Source organism: Phascolarctos cinereus, unplaced genomic scaffold, assembly GCF_003287225.1.
Source record: "Phascolarctos cinereus isolate Bilbo 61053 unplaced genomic scaffold, phaCin_HiC Scaffold_5;HRSCAF=322, whole genome shotgun sequence".
Lineage (NCBI taxonomy): Eukaryota > Metazoa > Chordata > Mammalia > Diprotodontia > Phascolarctidae > Phascolarctos > Phascolarctos cinereus.
In genome coordinates, this window is record NW_027555958.1 from 451984187 (window position 1) to 451998512 (window position 14326).

The 14326-nt window shown below is 45.0% G+C and overlaps 1 protein-coding gene across 2 annotated transcripts in view; it reads left to right on the forward strand.

Annotated features, from left to right (window-relative positions):
• CUNH1orf185 (chromosome unknown C1orf185 homolog) overlaps positions 1-14087 on the forward strand; it is a 29455-nt gene extending 15368 nt beyond the window's left edge. Inside the window, exons 2-5 of one of the 2 annotated variants that reach the window (XM_078156623.1) lie at positions 8798-8903; positions 9661-9790; positions 11403-11439; positions 12802-14087. In XM_078156623.1, the coding sequence (XP_078012749.1) occupies positions 8798-8903; positions 9661-9790; positions 11403-11439; positions 12802-13904 (1376 nt within the window). In that variant the 3' untranslated portion in view covers positions 13905-14087. The remainder of the gene's footprint in view (positions 1-8797; positions 8904-9660; positions 9791-11402; positions 11440-12801) is intronic. The other variant, XM_078156624.1, reaches the window with a different exon arrangement.
• The last annotated feature ends 239 nt before the right edge of the window (positions 14088-14326 follow it).

The following is a 14326-nucleotide window of genomic DNA, read 5'->3' on the forward strand; positions in this document are numbered from 1 at the left end:
ACATTTTATTCTGTGTTTTCTGGAACCCAGTGACATTGGCCTCTTTGCTCTTTTTCCTCCATTTCTTTTAACCGGCTGTCCTTCATGGCACTCTCTCTCTCTCTCTCTCTCTCTCTCTCTCTCTCTCTCTCTCTCTCTCTCTCTCTCTCTCTCCTCTCTCTTCTTCTCTCTCCCCCTCTCTCTCCTTTTCTCTCTCTCTCTCTCTGTCATTCTGTCTCTGTCTCTCTCTTTCTCTGTGTGTATGTGTCTCTCTGTCTGTCTCTCTGTCTCCCTCTCTGTCTGTCTCTGTCTCTGTCTCTCTCTGTCTCTCTCACTGTGTCTTTCTGTCTGTCTCTGTCTCTCCCTCTCTCTCTTCCTCCCTCCATCTCTCTCTCTCTGTCTCTCTCTCTCTGTCTCTCTCTCTCTCTGTCTCTCTGTCTCTCTCTCTCTCTCTCTGTCTCTGTCTCTGTCTCTCTCTCTCTCTCTCTCTCTCTCTCTCTCTCTCTCTCCTCCCCTCCCTCCTTCTCACCCCTCATCTTCTCCTCTTGGCTTCCTTTGAATCTTAACTGAAGTCCCACGATTTGTAAGAAGCCTTTCCTTCTTCAGTTTTCTCCAATTATCCTGTCCATTTCTTGTTTATACACATAATTGTTTTCATGTTGCCTCCCAAACTAGACTGTGAGCTTCTTGGGAGCACAGAGTGTTGTTTGCCTTTCTTTGTGCTTAGCATGATGGTGGGCAAAGTAGTGCTTAATAAATGCTTGTTGACTTGGCTTGACTCAGTCACCCACCTGGATCTGTAGCAGGGCCTAGACTAAGTAGATACCCAGTAGTGGCCTCAGGGATTAGCTTGGAACCCCCATTCCTGCTGGACCAGTGTGTGCTCCATGAAGTTGTCTTAAATACATGGTGTGCATGAAGGTTTTAACCCAGAGGCCTCTTGGGTGAGGAAGCTTCATCTGAACAGGTATGAAGATACCCAGGCAGGCCTGCCCTGGAAAGACAGGAGCAGGGAGAAAGGTGGCCATCCTTCTGCCCCCGTAAGCCCGGGGAGGGCAGAGTGACATGTTGTGATACATAGCAGCTCCCAGTCTTACCACAGCCCTCACTTCTTCACCTTGATCACTCCAGGTCATTGGGAGCCACACCTTGGCTCCCTGCATACTCTTGTCTAAGTCCTACACAGGGGCTTCTCAATACTCCCATGATGGGAGTGGCCTTGACACCCAGGGTAGGTCAGGCATCAGCCTCAGAGCAAAGGTTCTGACACATGACAACCCACAAGGACATTGTCACTGTGGTCTTGATGACCTTGTCCTGGTGGTGTGGACTGGTCCTCCTCAAATGAGGGGCTACTTGATTCTCAGCGAAGTATTGACTGGGGGGTGAAAGATGCTAATGTATGCGGTTCCCGGGCCACTCCTCCTTCCAGAGCTGCAAAATCTGTCAAAATTGGCTGTAATGGATCCTTGAGCATCTGCTGCGGCTCACCTAGGAGTCCTCCTGAGTCCACCAGTGAGGAGCTCTTCATAATGAATGGCTCTGCCTCTGGGGCAGTGGGGCCCAATAGCTATAGAAGGCCCTTCACTCTCCCCACTTTGCGGAGCAGCAGGTGCTTTGGGCTGGAGAAACGATGGCATGGAACAGCAAGTGTAGTGAGCAACGTGGCAGTGAAGGTCCAAGTGAAAGGGACGGAGAGACACCAATAGTGGGGCAGCCCCTGCCAGGGCTGGGTACTGATTCTACCCACCTTGGTCTGTGAAGGGGAAGCTGTGGCCACGTGAGGCCAGACAGCCCAGAAAGCTGAAGCCACAACCTGACCAAGGTCCAGTTCCCCTGGCTCCTACATTTCATGCTTTCATGGAACTTGACTTAGAACACAGGACATGACTGTCAGTGAGCCTTGACCTGGAGTCCAGAGTTTCTGAATCTGTACCTGATGACCAATCCCATGGAAAGTGCGAGTCAATTCCACTGTGGGAACTGTGTGGTTATTCTCCTTTGCCTGATCAAGGAAGCACTCAACTAAATGTTGCCTAGAACTCCTGCGTTCCGATCAGTCCTATGTGTGGGGTAGGTAGAGGGACTTAGTTCCAGGGTCTAGAAGAACAGTGGGCTTGCAGCTATTTGGAAAATGTTCACGGTTTATTAGTATGCATTGTCTCCTTGTTATTAAGTACTGACTGTTTACTTATCAATTTGAAGTTGTGCAAAAATGCTGCACGCAGTATTGTGTCTGCTTCCATGAGAAACCACCTTCATTAGGCCAAGGGCATGGGAGTTGCCCTCACTATAAAACAGAGCATCTTCTTTCTAAAAAATTCTATTTTATTAATTTATTTTGATTTATCAACAATCACTTCCATATGCTTTTGAGTTGAAAATTTTTCTCCCCCTTCCTCCCCACCACCCTCCCTAAGACAGCGCACAATCTGATATAGGCTATACATTTACGTTCCTATTATACATATTTTCACATTAGTGATGTTGTAAGTAAAAATTAAAACCAACAAGAGGAACCATCAGAAAGAGGAAACAAAACTCAACAGAAGAGACAAAAAAAATAGCAATTCAACTTCCATAGTTCTTTCTTTGGATGTGGACAGCATTTTCCATCACGGGGCCTCTGGAGACGTCTTAGATCCGTGTATTGCTGAGAAGGGTTAAGTTCATCAATTTAAATCATTGCACAACGTGGCTGTTATTGTGTACAAAGTCCTCTTGGTTCTGCTCACTTCACTCAGCATCAGTCCATACAAGTCTTTCCAGGTTTTTCTGAAGTCTGCCTGCTCATCATTTCTTATAGCACAATAGTATTCCATTACATTCATATACCACAACTTGCTCAGCCATTCCCCAATTGATGGGCAGCCTCTCAATTTCCAATTCTTTGCCACCACAAAAAGAGCTGCTATGAATATTTTTGTACATGTGGGTCTTTCTCCCATTTGTTTGATCTCTTTGGGATATAGCCCTAGAAGTGCTATTGCTGGATCAAAGGGTATGCACATTTTCATGTCCCTTTGGGCATAGTTCCAAATTGTTCTCCAAAATGGTTGGATCATTTCACAACTCCACTAACAATGCATTAGTGTTCTGATTTTCCCACATCTTCTCCAACGTTTATCATTTTCCTGTAAAACAGAGCATCTTCTTCAACAAGAGACAGGATGAGCCAGCAGGTGGGGGCTCCAAGCTAAGTCCTGATCACAGATCTTCATAGGCCCTTGTCAACAAGGGCCAGCACCCATAGAGAGAAGAAGAGCTGAGAGGTAGAAGGTGGACACGTCTATACCAGTGGGGCATGTGCAAACCTTTTGGGTGAGTGGACACCCCAAGAAATAGCCAACTGTGCCACCAACTGGTTAAAGCCATAAGAACAGGAATCTCACCTTCACCAGCTCTGTGAAAAAGTCCAAGGGCTTACATTTCTGGTACAGTCTGGCTTGGACTAAGTAGCCACCTTCCAGATTTTCTCAAGTAAACTCAATAGGCTGGATGAGTGAGCGCTGAGAAGCCCAGGCCTACTGCAGGCTGAGCCAGCGGGCCTCCTGCTCATGTGGGTCTGTCTGTTCAAACTAGTGCTCTCCAGCTGGCCTCAATTAAGGGGCTCTTACAGAGTTACCTCTTTCCTTGGAGCAGCCACAGAAGCCTCTAGGGATGGGACCATAGGTCTTACCCTCTCCATTGTCCTTATGTGGCTGTAGGGGTTAGGTAGAAATCTTTAAAGGGTAAAGTAAACCAAATGCCCATGGGCTGTGCTTGGCCAGGCTGCAGTAGCAGTAGCAGCCACAAACAGCAAGCTTCTAGCAGCTTTGGGGAGCAGGGGCTCCTGGTTGGGTTTGATTAGTCTTAATGGGTGACATTTGCCAAGGAAGTCAGTCAAGAACAGGCAGCATAGGCACTTGCAGGCTGACAGGCACTTGACTTGCTTGACCAATCCAAGGGAACCAGGAAAGGCAGCGGTGGGCTGTACATGCAGAGGGTGGGGCAGCCACAAGGGTGGCTGACTCAGTGGTTTGCTCCAGTGAGCGCCTTTTGCAAACACTCCACCTAGGGCCATGCTTCTCTACCAGGCCCTGGAAGAGCTGCTGGAACACACTCAATGGACCAGGCTGCAAAAATCTGCCTTTCTCCATTTTTGAAATTCAGCTTCTGGCCATTCTCCATGATTTCTCAAGCATTACTGACAGTGGTTACATAATCATCTCTGCTAGTTATTTCAGCTCCCTAGGATCATGTCGTAGGACCCCGGATGGGGAGATAAGGCAGCTGGTAGTGCCTGTTACTTCTTTCCTCTACCCATAGAATTATATCATCCCTTCCTCCTCACCCAAAAGTCATCAGTTTAGAGGGTTAACAAGTCAACAAACATTTATTAAGGACTTGGTATGCACCAGGCACCATGCGAAGGTCTGAGGAGAAAAGAGAGAAAGCTTTTGTCCGTCCACGCCTTTCATATGTACTTAGTTCCAGTTCAATAGCCAAAAGGCTTTCCATCACCCCACAGTAAGCCAGCAGGAATAATCCTTAAATATCTGTGCAGATTTGGAGTTAGGGTTCAGGAACCCTCCATTACTCCTCATCAAGCATTTCTAAAAGGGGGCTCAGAAGCCTCTAGGTGGATACACAGCAGAAAGTGAATATTGTTCATGCCCCAAGGACTGCCCCCCCAACACACACACCATAATCGATCCAAAGAATCTGGCCTAACTCTCCATAAATGGAAATCCAAGTGAATGAACAATGCCTATTGTCTAGGCCTGCATATTCAATTGTAAGGACAGCCCCTCTGAGCTGACATTGTTCATGGGAAATTAGCTAGGCCCAGAACTAAACTGTTTAGTCATTTTTCAGTTGTATCTGACTCTTTGTGACCCTACTTAGGGTTTCCTTGGCAAAGATACTGGAGTGGAGCCATTTTCTTCTCCAGCTCATTTTACAGATCAAGAAACTGAGGAAAACAGGGTTAAGCGACTTGCCCAGCAAGCTGACATCGTCCTTGGGAAGTTAGCTGGGCCCAGAACCAAACAGGAACAAGAAAATCAGTTGGATTGTATCTGGGAAATACACTACTGTAGGTATCCCAAGCTTTTCCCTGAAACTCAAACACATCTCCACATTAGTGTTCATTTATGGATGCCATATACCTGTCAGTCATGGAATTCCACAAACTCCAAAAAATCAAACCTGCACAATTAATTACATGCAAAAAAGCAGTATACAGTGTATATCCTCAAAGACAAATATGCCAGGCAATGGAGTTGGCCCAGGCATGTAACAGGAGCAAGGGACAGGAGATGGACAGCCCATGTGGATTTACAGGGGCACATGAACAGGAGTTGCACAGGATGAGAAAGTATGGATGGGCTGTGATCTGCAGTGTTGGAGGAAGTCCCAATATTGATGAGATCATAGACACATTGAAGGGCTGATATATGCACCCCAGAAATCCAGCTTGGTATGTCTCTTCACTCTTTAGCACCTCTAGCTCAGAATATATGAGTTAATCACATAGGAGTCTGTTGCTGTATTATCATCTCACTGAGACCCTGGTAATTGAGGCACTTTCACAGTTTAACCACCAGGTGGCATTGATAGCTATTTACAGGGGAGCCCACAGTCACCCTGGTGGTTTCTGCATAGTCAGATGAGTAAAAGTGCTGTATAATCTCTAATTCTCTGTGGTGACCAAAAGCTAGCTATGACTTGTCTCTTACCTCTGCCTCTCTATATAAGATGTCAGGGACTTGTCTTCTTTCTTTCTTTCCTTCTTTCTTTCTTTCCTTCTTTCTTTCTTTCCTTCTTTCTTTCTTTCCTTCTTTCTTTCTTTCTTTCTTTCTTTCTTTCTTTCTTTCTTTCTTTCTGTCTGTCTTTCTGTCTTTCTTTCTTTCTTTCTTTCTTTCTTTCTTTCTTTCTTTCTGTTTTTCTATTTTTATTTTTTGAATTCTTAGTATTTTATTTTTCCCCAATTACATGTAAAAAACAATTTTTATCATTCATTTTTAAAACTTTGAGTTCCAAATTTTCTCTCTTCCTCCCTCCTCACCCCCCTCATTGAGAAGGCAAGCAGTGCAATATAGGTTATATATGTGTAGAGGCACTCATTTTCAAAGGGAATGATCTACCCATTTCAAATTAGCTCTGAGCCCCCACACATTAGCTAACCCTACCTCCTTTTGAAGTGGCTATATTTCAGTAAGTACTAGGCACATGATTTTAGTGTCGTGGCACTGATTCTATGCAAAAGGCGACAGGAGTACCTAGAACCAATAACAGAAACATCACTAGTATATCAATCCAGTAATCAAGTATTTATTGAAGGCCTACTATGGACCAGGCACTGTGCTAGGTGCTAAAAATACAAATACAATGCACTGAGCAATCCGTACTTTCAGAGAGCTTGTAGTCTTACAGAAGAGACAAGTGCTTATATAAGCATAAAAAGAATAAATAGAAAGTAATTATAAAATAAGTAGGGAGAGGGAGAGAAACTAGCAGCTGGGGGCCTCAAGAAAGGCTTCATGCAATGATCCAACCATTCTGGAGAGCAGTTTGGAACTATGCCCAAAGGACTATAAAAATGTGCATACCCTTTGACCCAGCAATAGCCCTTCTAGGGCTATATCCCAAAGAGATCAAACAAATGGGAAAAGGACCCACATGTACAAAAATATTCATAGCAGCTCTTTTTGTGGTGGCAAAGAACTGGAAATTGAGGGGTTGCCCATTAATTGAGGAATGGCTGAGCAAGTTGTGGTATATGAATGTAATGGAATACTATTGTGCTATAAGAAATGATGAGCAGGCAGACTTCAGAAAAACCTGGAAAGACTTGTATGGACTGATGCTGAGTGAAGTGAGCAGAACCAAGAGGACTTTGTACACGATAACAGCCACACTGTGCGATGACTAGTATTGAGAGACTTAACCCTTCTCAGCAATACACGGATCTAAGACATCTCCAGAGGCCTCATGTTGGAAAATGCTGTCCACATCCAAAGAAAGAACTATGGAAGTTGAATGCAGATGGAAGCATACTGTTTGTTATTTTTTTTTCTTCTGTTGTGTTTTGTTTCCTTTTTCTGGCGGTTCCTCCTCTTGGTTCTAATTCTTCCTTCCGACATCACTAATGTGAAAATATGTTTAATAGGAAAAAAAGAAAGGCTTTATGTAGAAAGAAGGGTTTGAGCCGTGTCTCAAAAGAAGTATAAGGAGGAGATGAAGAGGGAGGACATGCTAGGCAGAAGGAACAGGCAGTGCAAATGCATGGAACTGGGAAACGGCAGTGTCCCCTATAAGGAAAAGAGAGGGCCATTTCGGCTTTGATCTCAGAGTACAGAAGGTGAGCAGTATCTAATGAGGCAGAAAAGGAAAGTCATGGCCAGGTTGTGAAGGGCTTGAAAAAAACACGATAACCAGAGAACACAATATATAATAAGACATCTCCCTAGCAGCTCCTCTCCCTGGGAAGTCCCGTGCACCCCGCCCCCACCCCCCACCCAGGACACCCCCACGTCTCACCACCTGCAGACATAGAACGGCTCTAGACCAGAAAGTTAGAGTCAGCATACAATCTGAGCAAGCAAACACAAACCCCGCAGGACTAAACACGCACATTCTCTTCTTGATAGTGGCCATCTGTTCTCTGATGAAGAAACCCTTTGGCTCCCAGTCAGCTTCACTTAGCGGACCTCCTGACCTCTTACATTCACAGGGCCCTCCCCTAGTCTTGGACAGAAAAGGTCCCTTTTCTGATGCTCAGTGACTTACTCAGGAAAGGAAGCACAAAGTGGAAAAGGAGTGTGGAGTCACAGTAAGCACTTAATAAATGCATCGTAATTCATTCAACATAAAAATCTAACATTTGCGCATAAACATATTTTGTTATGTACTTGGCTTAGCCAGGGGTGGGGAACCTGCAAGGCTGCTAGATTGAAGTTTCTTTTTTTTTTATTTTGAACGCAAACACCAAAGAAAATGGGCATTGCCATATACATAATAGAAGAGAAGAAAGGTTTGTACGTGAGGTGGCAGGTATCTATTATATACAGTTTTTCTCCTTTCGTATACAATAAATTCAACTTTAAAATCGATTATCTCCAATTCATGCTGTTATATTGTGTTTGTGCATAGCTGTCTGCATGTACGTTCGACTATGAGCTCCTCAAGAGCAGGGTCTATCTTTTGCCTTTCTTTCTGTCCCCAGTCTTAGCACAGTGCTTGGTACATAGCAGGTGCTTAATAAATGCTTGGGCAGCTAGGTGGTGCAGTGGATAGAGCCTAGAGTCAGGAAGACCTAAGTAAGTTCAAATTCAGCCTGAGACACTTAATAGCTGGGTGATTCTGGGCAAGTCATCTAACCCTGTTTGTCATCTGTAAAATGAGCTGGAACAGAAAATGGCAAAGCACTCCAGTATCTTTGCCAAGAAAACCCCAAATGTGGTCGTGAAGAATCAGATGCAGCTCAACAGCAGTAATAGTAAATGCCTATTTGACTCACCGCCGCTGTCGAAATTTCTTAAGGCACAGTAGTGATCCATTCTACTTGTATGCTGTGATTTGTTCAGCCATCTTCCAATTGATGGGCACTTCTTTAGTCTCTAATTCTTTGCCACTACAAAAAGAAAGAGAGAGAGAGAGAGAGAGAGAGAGAGAGAGAGAGAGAGAGAGAGAGAGAGAGAGAGAGAGGTGCAATAAATATTGCTATTCAGATGGGCTGGACTTCAAGCTTCACCTCATTTAGCCATTCTAATTCACCTGAGTGCATGCCAATACATGCATAAAAATAATCTTTTCTGACTTTTTGTCTGTCTAGATTTTCTGAGCCGCCTTTCGTCCCGTCTCTGGGCCGGGATCAGTATTATTGCTGCGGCCTTCATTATTCTGTCGATAGTGGTTGGAATCATATTTTACAAACAGAGGTATGGTGGAAGCTTCTGTCTGCATGTTTTATTACCCCAAATTCAGTGCATGGGTTTCAAATGGCTATGTGTGTATATATTTCATGATCGAGGCCTTGAAAAAGGCTGAAGACAGATCTAAATAATTAGAGAAATAATTAATTGCTTAAAGTTTAATTAATAACTGTTTAATTGGTCATGGATAGGCTGAGCCAATATAATAAAAGTGACAATACTAAGTTAATTTACTTATTAGTGCTGTAGCAATCAAATGAACAAAGGACTGCTTCTTAGAGCTGAAAAAAATAAAAACAGGATTCATCTGCAGGCACGAAAGGTTAAGAATATCAAGGGAATAAATTTTTTTTAAAGTATCTGATCTCAACCTACTCTACAAAGCCATAGTCATCAAAATAATTTGGTACTTGGTAAGAAATAGAGAGGTTGCTCGGTGGAATAGATTAGGTACACAATATTACAGAAACAAATGAACCCGGCAAGCTATTGTTTGATAAACCCAAAGTTCTTAGTTAGTGGGGCAAGAACTATTAGACAGAAACTGGTGGGAATACTGGAAAGGAGTCTGGCAGAAACTGGATATAGACCAACATCTCACACCGCATACCAAGAGAAGCTCCAAATGGATACATTTCAGCTATAGACTCACTTGAGCCCTTGGGTACAGTGTAAGTATTAGAAAATACAATTGTTTTTTAAAAATCAGTTAGTTGGTAATCTATTGCATATATAGTGACATCCTCTCTAAAACATCTTTCAGGCAACTACTTCAGGCTTCTAAAGTTACAGTAACTGATAGAAAACGCCAGGAGAGATTATCTAGTACCACAGTGGATCCACGTGTCCATGGAGTTTCTTTGTCTCAATGTTTTCATTCTCATGGATTACAGGTAAGGCCCAAGGGTTTCACATCATCAAACAGCTATGGAAATTGCTTTATCATAATGTTCATGCAAAATAATTGCCCCCTCCCCTTATTTATTCCCTTATTATTGTGACGCATGATCCCATAGGACCTATCATTCTCATATTTTTAGCTCTGGGCTATATTGCCCCCAAAGTTAAGATCATCCAGAGCCCTGAGGATCTGTTTCTCTTTTCTAAATTGCCTTGTGTCTCAGCCCTAGCACTTCAGTCGCCCCTCGCCCCTCCCCGCCCCCCTGAACTTCACCTGGGTGCTTAGGAGACTTTCTGAGCGACATTATTATGTAAGCTCTTTATGCCCAGTACAGAGTAGGTGCTTGATAAATGTCTAATTGACTTAGATTTCTACTGTGCTTGGATCCCTGGCCCCTTAGGAACCTGATTCTTTCTCCTTTAAACCCGTCCCCTGATGACAAAGTAGGGGTTTGTAGAGAGTGAGGCGTTATAGGGACGCTGGCTGGACTGAGGCTCGGAGCCTGGGCCCCCAGGAGTCACTGAGGCATTCAGGCTGCAGAAGACGCCCGTGATTCCTTGCAAGTCCCAGGCCCTTTCTTCTCTCAGCTCGGGCTGATCCCTTCTCAGAGAGACACCGACAAACCAGGAGACGTCCAGGTGACAACAGCCAAGAAGACTGAGCCATAGGACACTCCCTCAGCTCCCTTTGGAGATGCCAGACTTTGGTCAGAGCGCTGGATTTTGAGTCAGAAAGACCTGGGTTCAAATCCACCCCTAGACACTTAACTAGCTCTATGACCCTGGGCAGGTCTCTCCATCTCTTTGGGCCTCAGTTTCCACATCTGTGAAATAAAGGGTTGAGCCAACCACAGCCTTTAAGTTCCCTTCCAGTGAGAAGGCTATGACCTCGGGACATCCCCTCCTGCGTTACTATTTGATTTGTGTCCTAAGATCTCACTGCAGCATCACCACCGAGTTCTAGGCAGTAAAACTAGGTGAATATGCGGGGGGAAGGGGGGCAGTGCCCATGACCTGAAAAAAAAATGGGGAATTCTCAGGTTGCTCTCCAGACCCCTGAGTTGTGTGATTGGTTACAAGGAGCTGCATATGTGTGATTTAGGGTTGAAAATCCTTACGTGTGCAAGTATGTCATCCTGTTTAAAAAGTCTTGTGTGATGACTGACATCATCTTTTCCAACATTGGTCTGATGTGGTTATATGCACACTCCTAAGCTGGGAACTGCTCCCCTTGTCTCTCTGCCTCCTGGCTTCCCCAGCTTCCTTCAGGGCTCAGCTAAAGTCCCACCTCCTTGAAGTTGGCCATCTTCAGCTTATCCTACTTGGTTATTTGTGTGATGTCTCCCCTGTGAGCACGTGGCCTCCTTGAGAGCAGGGTCTTAGTATGGTTCCAGGTACATTGCAGTCTCTTAATAAGTGCTTGTTGACATCTTGTTATCAACCAAAAAGTCATTACTTGTAAGTAGGGCAGTATAATCACTATGGTCTCACCCTCACATACAGAAATGAAGACATCGTAACTAAATAAACTATGTACGTCAAGTTAAAAGAGTGTTTTTTGTTTTTTTCCAGCTTGGCAAGTAACAATAACCTTCTGTTTCACAGCAGGTCTCAACAGATGAAGAATCAGAACTTCAAGGAGGTACTTTTAAAAGAAACTCCCATGAACTTGAAACATAGTCTAACTTGTATTATATAGATGGCCAAGTCTTATGACTTGGATGGGATTGTAAATGCTGTGAAGGCAAAGGGTATGTCTTGCCCCATCACGGTATTCCTCAGTGCCTAACACAGTGTGTTGCTTACGGTAGATGCATAATAAATGTTAGTCATTGGAATAAGAGAGTATAACAGGGAGAACAGAACACTTTAGGGGGTAGAGGCAAAAGAGGGTGAAGGCAAGTGCCGTCCAACGGGTACCAGGAGATTCTTTTCAGATGCCCCTATACCTCCAGGGCTTTGAGAAACAGCTGAACCTAGTGGTGGTTGATAGCATTAGCTCCTATATCTGCATATTAGAAGGAACCATTTGCTGGGAATGGGGCTGGTGTACCTAAGATCAAACCAGCCTGGAATGATGCCTGGTGTCCAGTGAGAAATCAATGCTTATTATTGATTGGTTGATGTGGTGGTGAGACAGAACAGGGTGAGAGGATGGAGAGTTCAGGGAGAGAGCTGTGTGGAGGGCAGAAGTAGTATCATGGTGGCACCCATGTCTCCTCTTCGGGCCCTGACTTTGGTGAAAGGGGGTCTCCACCAGTGCCTCCGTCAATCCAGAGTTGTGGTGCGTGTTCATGTCTGGTAGGAACCGTAATTGAGAAAGTGTGTAACAGGCCATGGACAAAGCCAGCCTGGAGTTTTGTATCCAATTGTACCAACTGAGCTGCCTTTCCAAACCCTGGCCCCTGTCAAAGGTGACCAGTGGAAGAGCATCATCCTTGGCAATGAGGTCAACTGAGCCGGCCTCAGGCTCCACTCCCTCACCTTGACCCAGTTTTTATGAAATTTAACTACATATTAGCAGTACATTTTGAACTCTTTGTTTGGAAAGCGTTATTTTTTTCACTAAGCAACCTTTTAGCTATTGATTAGACAATCCAGAGCTGCTTAATAAATGTATATTGACTTGATAATGGGGGGGGGACACTGGGTGCTATGGGATTACTGTGTGTTTGGGGTGAGGGTAGGGAGTAGAGTGAGGAGAAGTTTCCATCCCAGACATAACTAGCTTGATTGTAATTTTTTGATGCTGAGTCAAGGTGGTATAATTTTGTTTAAAAAGGACCTTCTTCTCCAATGTACATAAAAGCCTAGAGAAACCCCTATTTTCCTAGGTGGAATAGGAGTATTTAAGGCAGGATGGATGGTGAGGTGAGACCCTGCTGGGACTTTAGTAATAACTACCCCTGGGAAGATTCCCCAAATCCCTTGCTGGTATAATTAATTAGAGCTTGGTTCTTGAGTGTGGGCTATTGATACCTAACCTTCAATGTCATTTTTATAGCTCTTCAAAAGCATAAGCAAAGGAAATTGGAACTTGTGATGACATCTGTAACTTCCGACGTCTCGGACACCAGCTCCAATGTGGAGAGCACAAACCTGGACCAGAGGTCCTTGTCATCATTGTCATTGTGCTCTTTTCGTAGCCAAAGCTTGGAAGCTTGTAGGGAATGGTTTTCTGATGAAGAGGGCTCCCTTTGCTCCTCCTCTATGAGTGACATTATGTCCAGAGTGCAGGTGTATCTAGAGACCATGGATGATTCTCCAAACTTCCAAAAATTCCCTTGTGATAGGATAGTCTGTGAGGATCAAAAATATCTGGGCTTGGAAAAGACAAATCAACAAAAAATGCAGATGCCTCAATCACTCTCTGACCCCCTTGAAGCTTCTTTTGACATCCTGCTTCCTCCACCACAACCAGGGCCTGATGCCTCAGGAGCCCCTTCTGGCATCTCGCCACCTCCGCTGCTACCAGGGGCTGATGCCTCAGGAGCCACTTCTGGCATCTTGCCACCTCCGCTGCTACCAGGGGCTGATGCCTCAGGAGCCACTTCTGGCATCCACCACCTCCACCACTACCAGGGCCTGATGCCTCAGGAGCCCCTTCTGGCACCCTGCCTCCACCACAACCAGGGCCTGATGCCTCAGGAGCCCCTTCTGGCATCTCGCCACCTCCACCACTACCAGGGCCTGATGCCTCAGAAGCCCCTTCTGGCATTCCACTTCCACCACTACCAGCGGCTGATGCCTTGGAAGCCCCTCCTGGCATTCCACTTCCACCACAACCAGGGGCTGATGCCTCAGAAGCCCCTTCTGGCATTCCACTTCCACCACTACCAGCGGCTGATGCCTCAGAAGCCCCTTCTGGCATTCCACTTCCACCACTACCAGCGGCTGATGCCTTGGAAGCCCCTCCTGGCATTCCACTTCCACCACTACCAGCGGCTGATGCCTTGGAAGCTCCTTCTAGCATTCCACTTCCACCACATCCAGGGGCTGATGCCTCAGAAGCCACTTCTGGCATCCTGCCTCCGTCACAACCAGGGGCTGATGCCTTCCGAGGCTCCTCCTGGCACAGTCTACCAAAATCAAGCAAAACATAAATGATTGTTCTCACTTCTGAGCCTAAGTAGGTCCTGACCAAGTGAGAACTCATTTAGTCTGTGGCTCAAAATGCACCTTGTGAAAATAATGAGACGGAGCCTCCATACTCTGGGCTATAAGTCTAAAACAAGATCATACGAGGTATAGGGACAGGCTCATTTGTGAATAAACTATATTTAACTATCAGTACCATCTTGTAATTTGATATTTTTCTGCTCAATTTTCATAAGAGGAATCTTTATAGCTACTTGTTTGAATTTTGTATAACATTGATTCCTGTCCCTGAGGCAGAATTACAAAATATAGCCCACCATTCACCGTTCCTCTGCACTTGAAAGAAAGTTATGAAATGGCTCATGTTCTAATGACGGCCTGGCAGTTGAGCTCCCAGGTCTGCCCTAAGAAAAGTCACTCTCTTCTTTGTG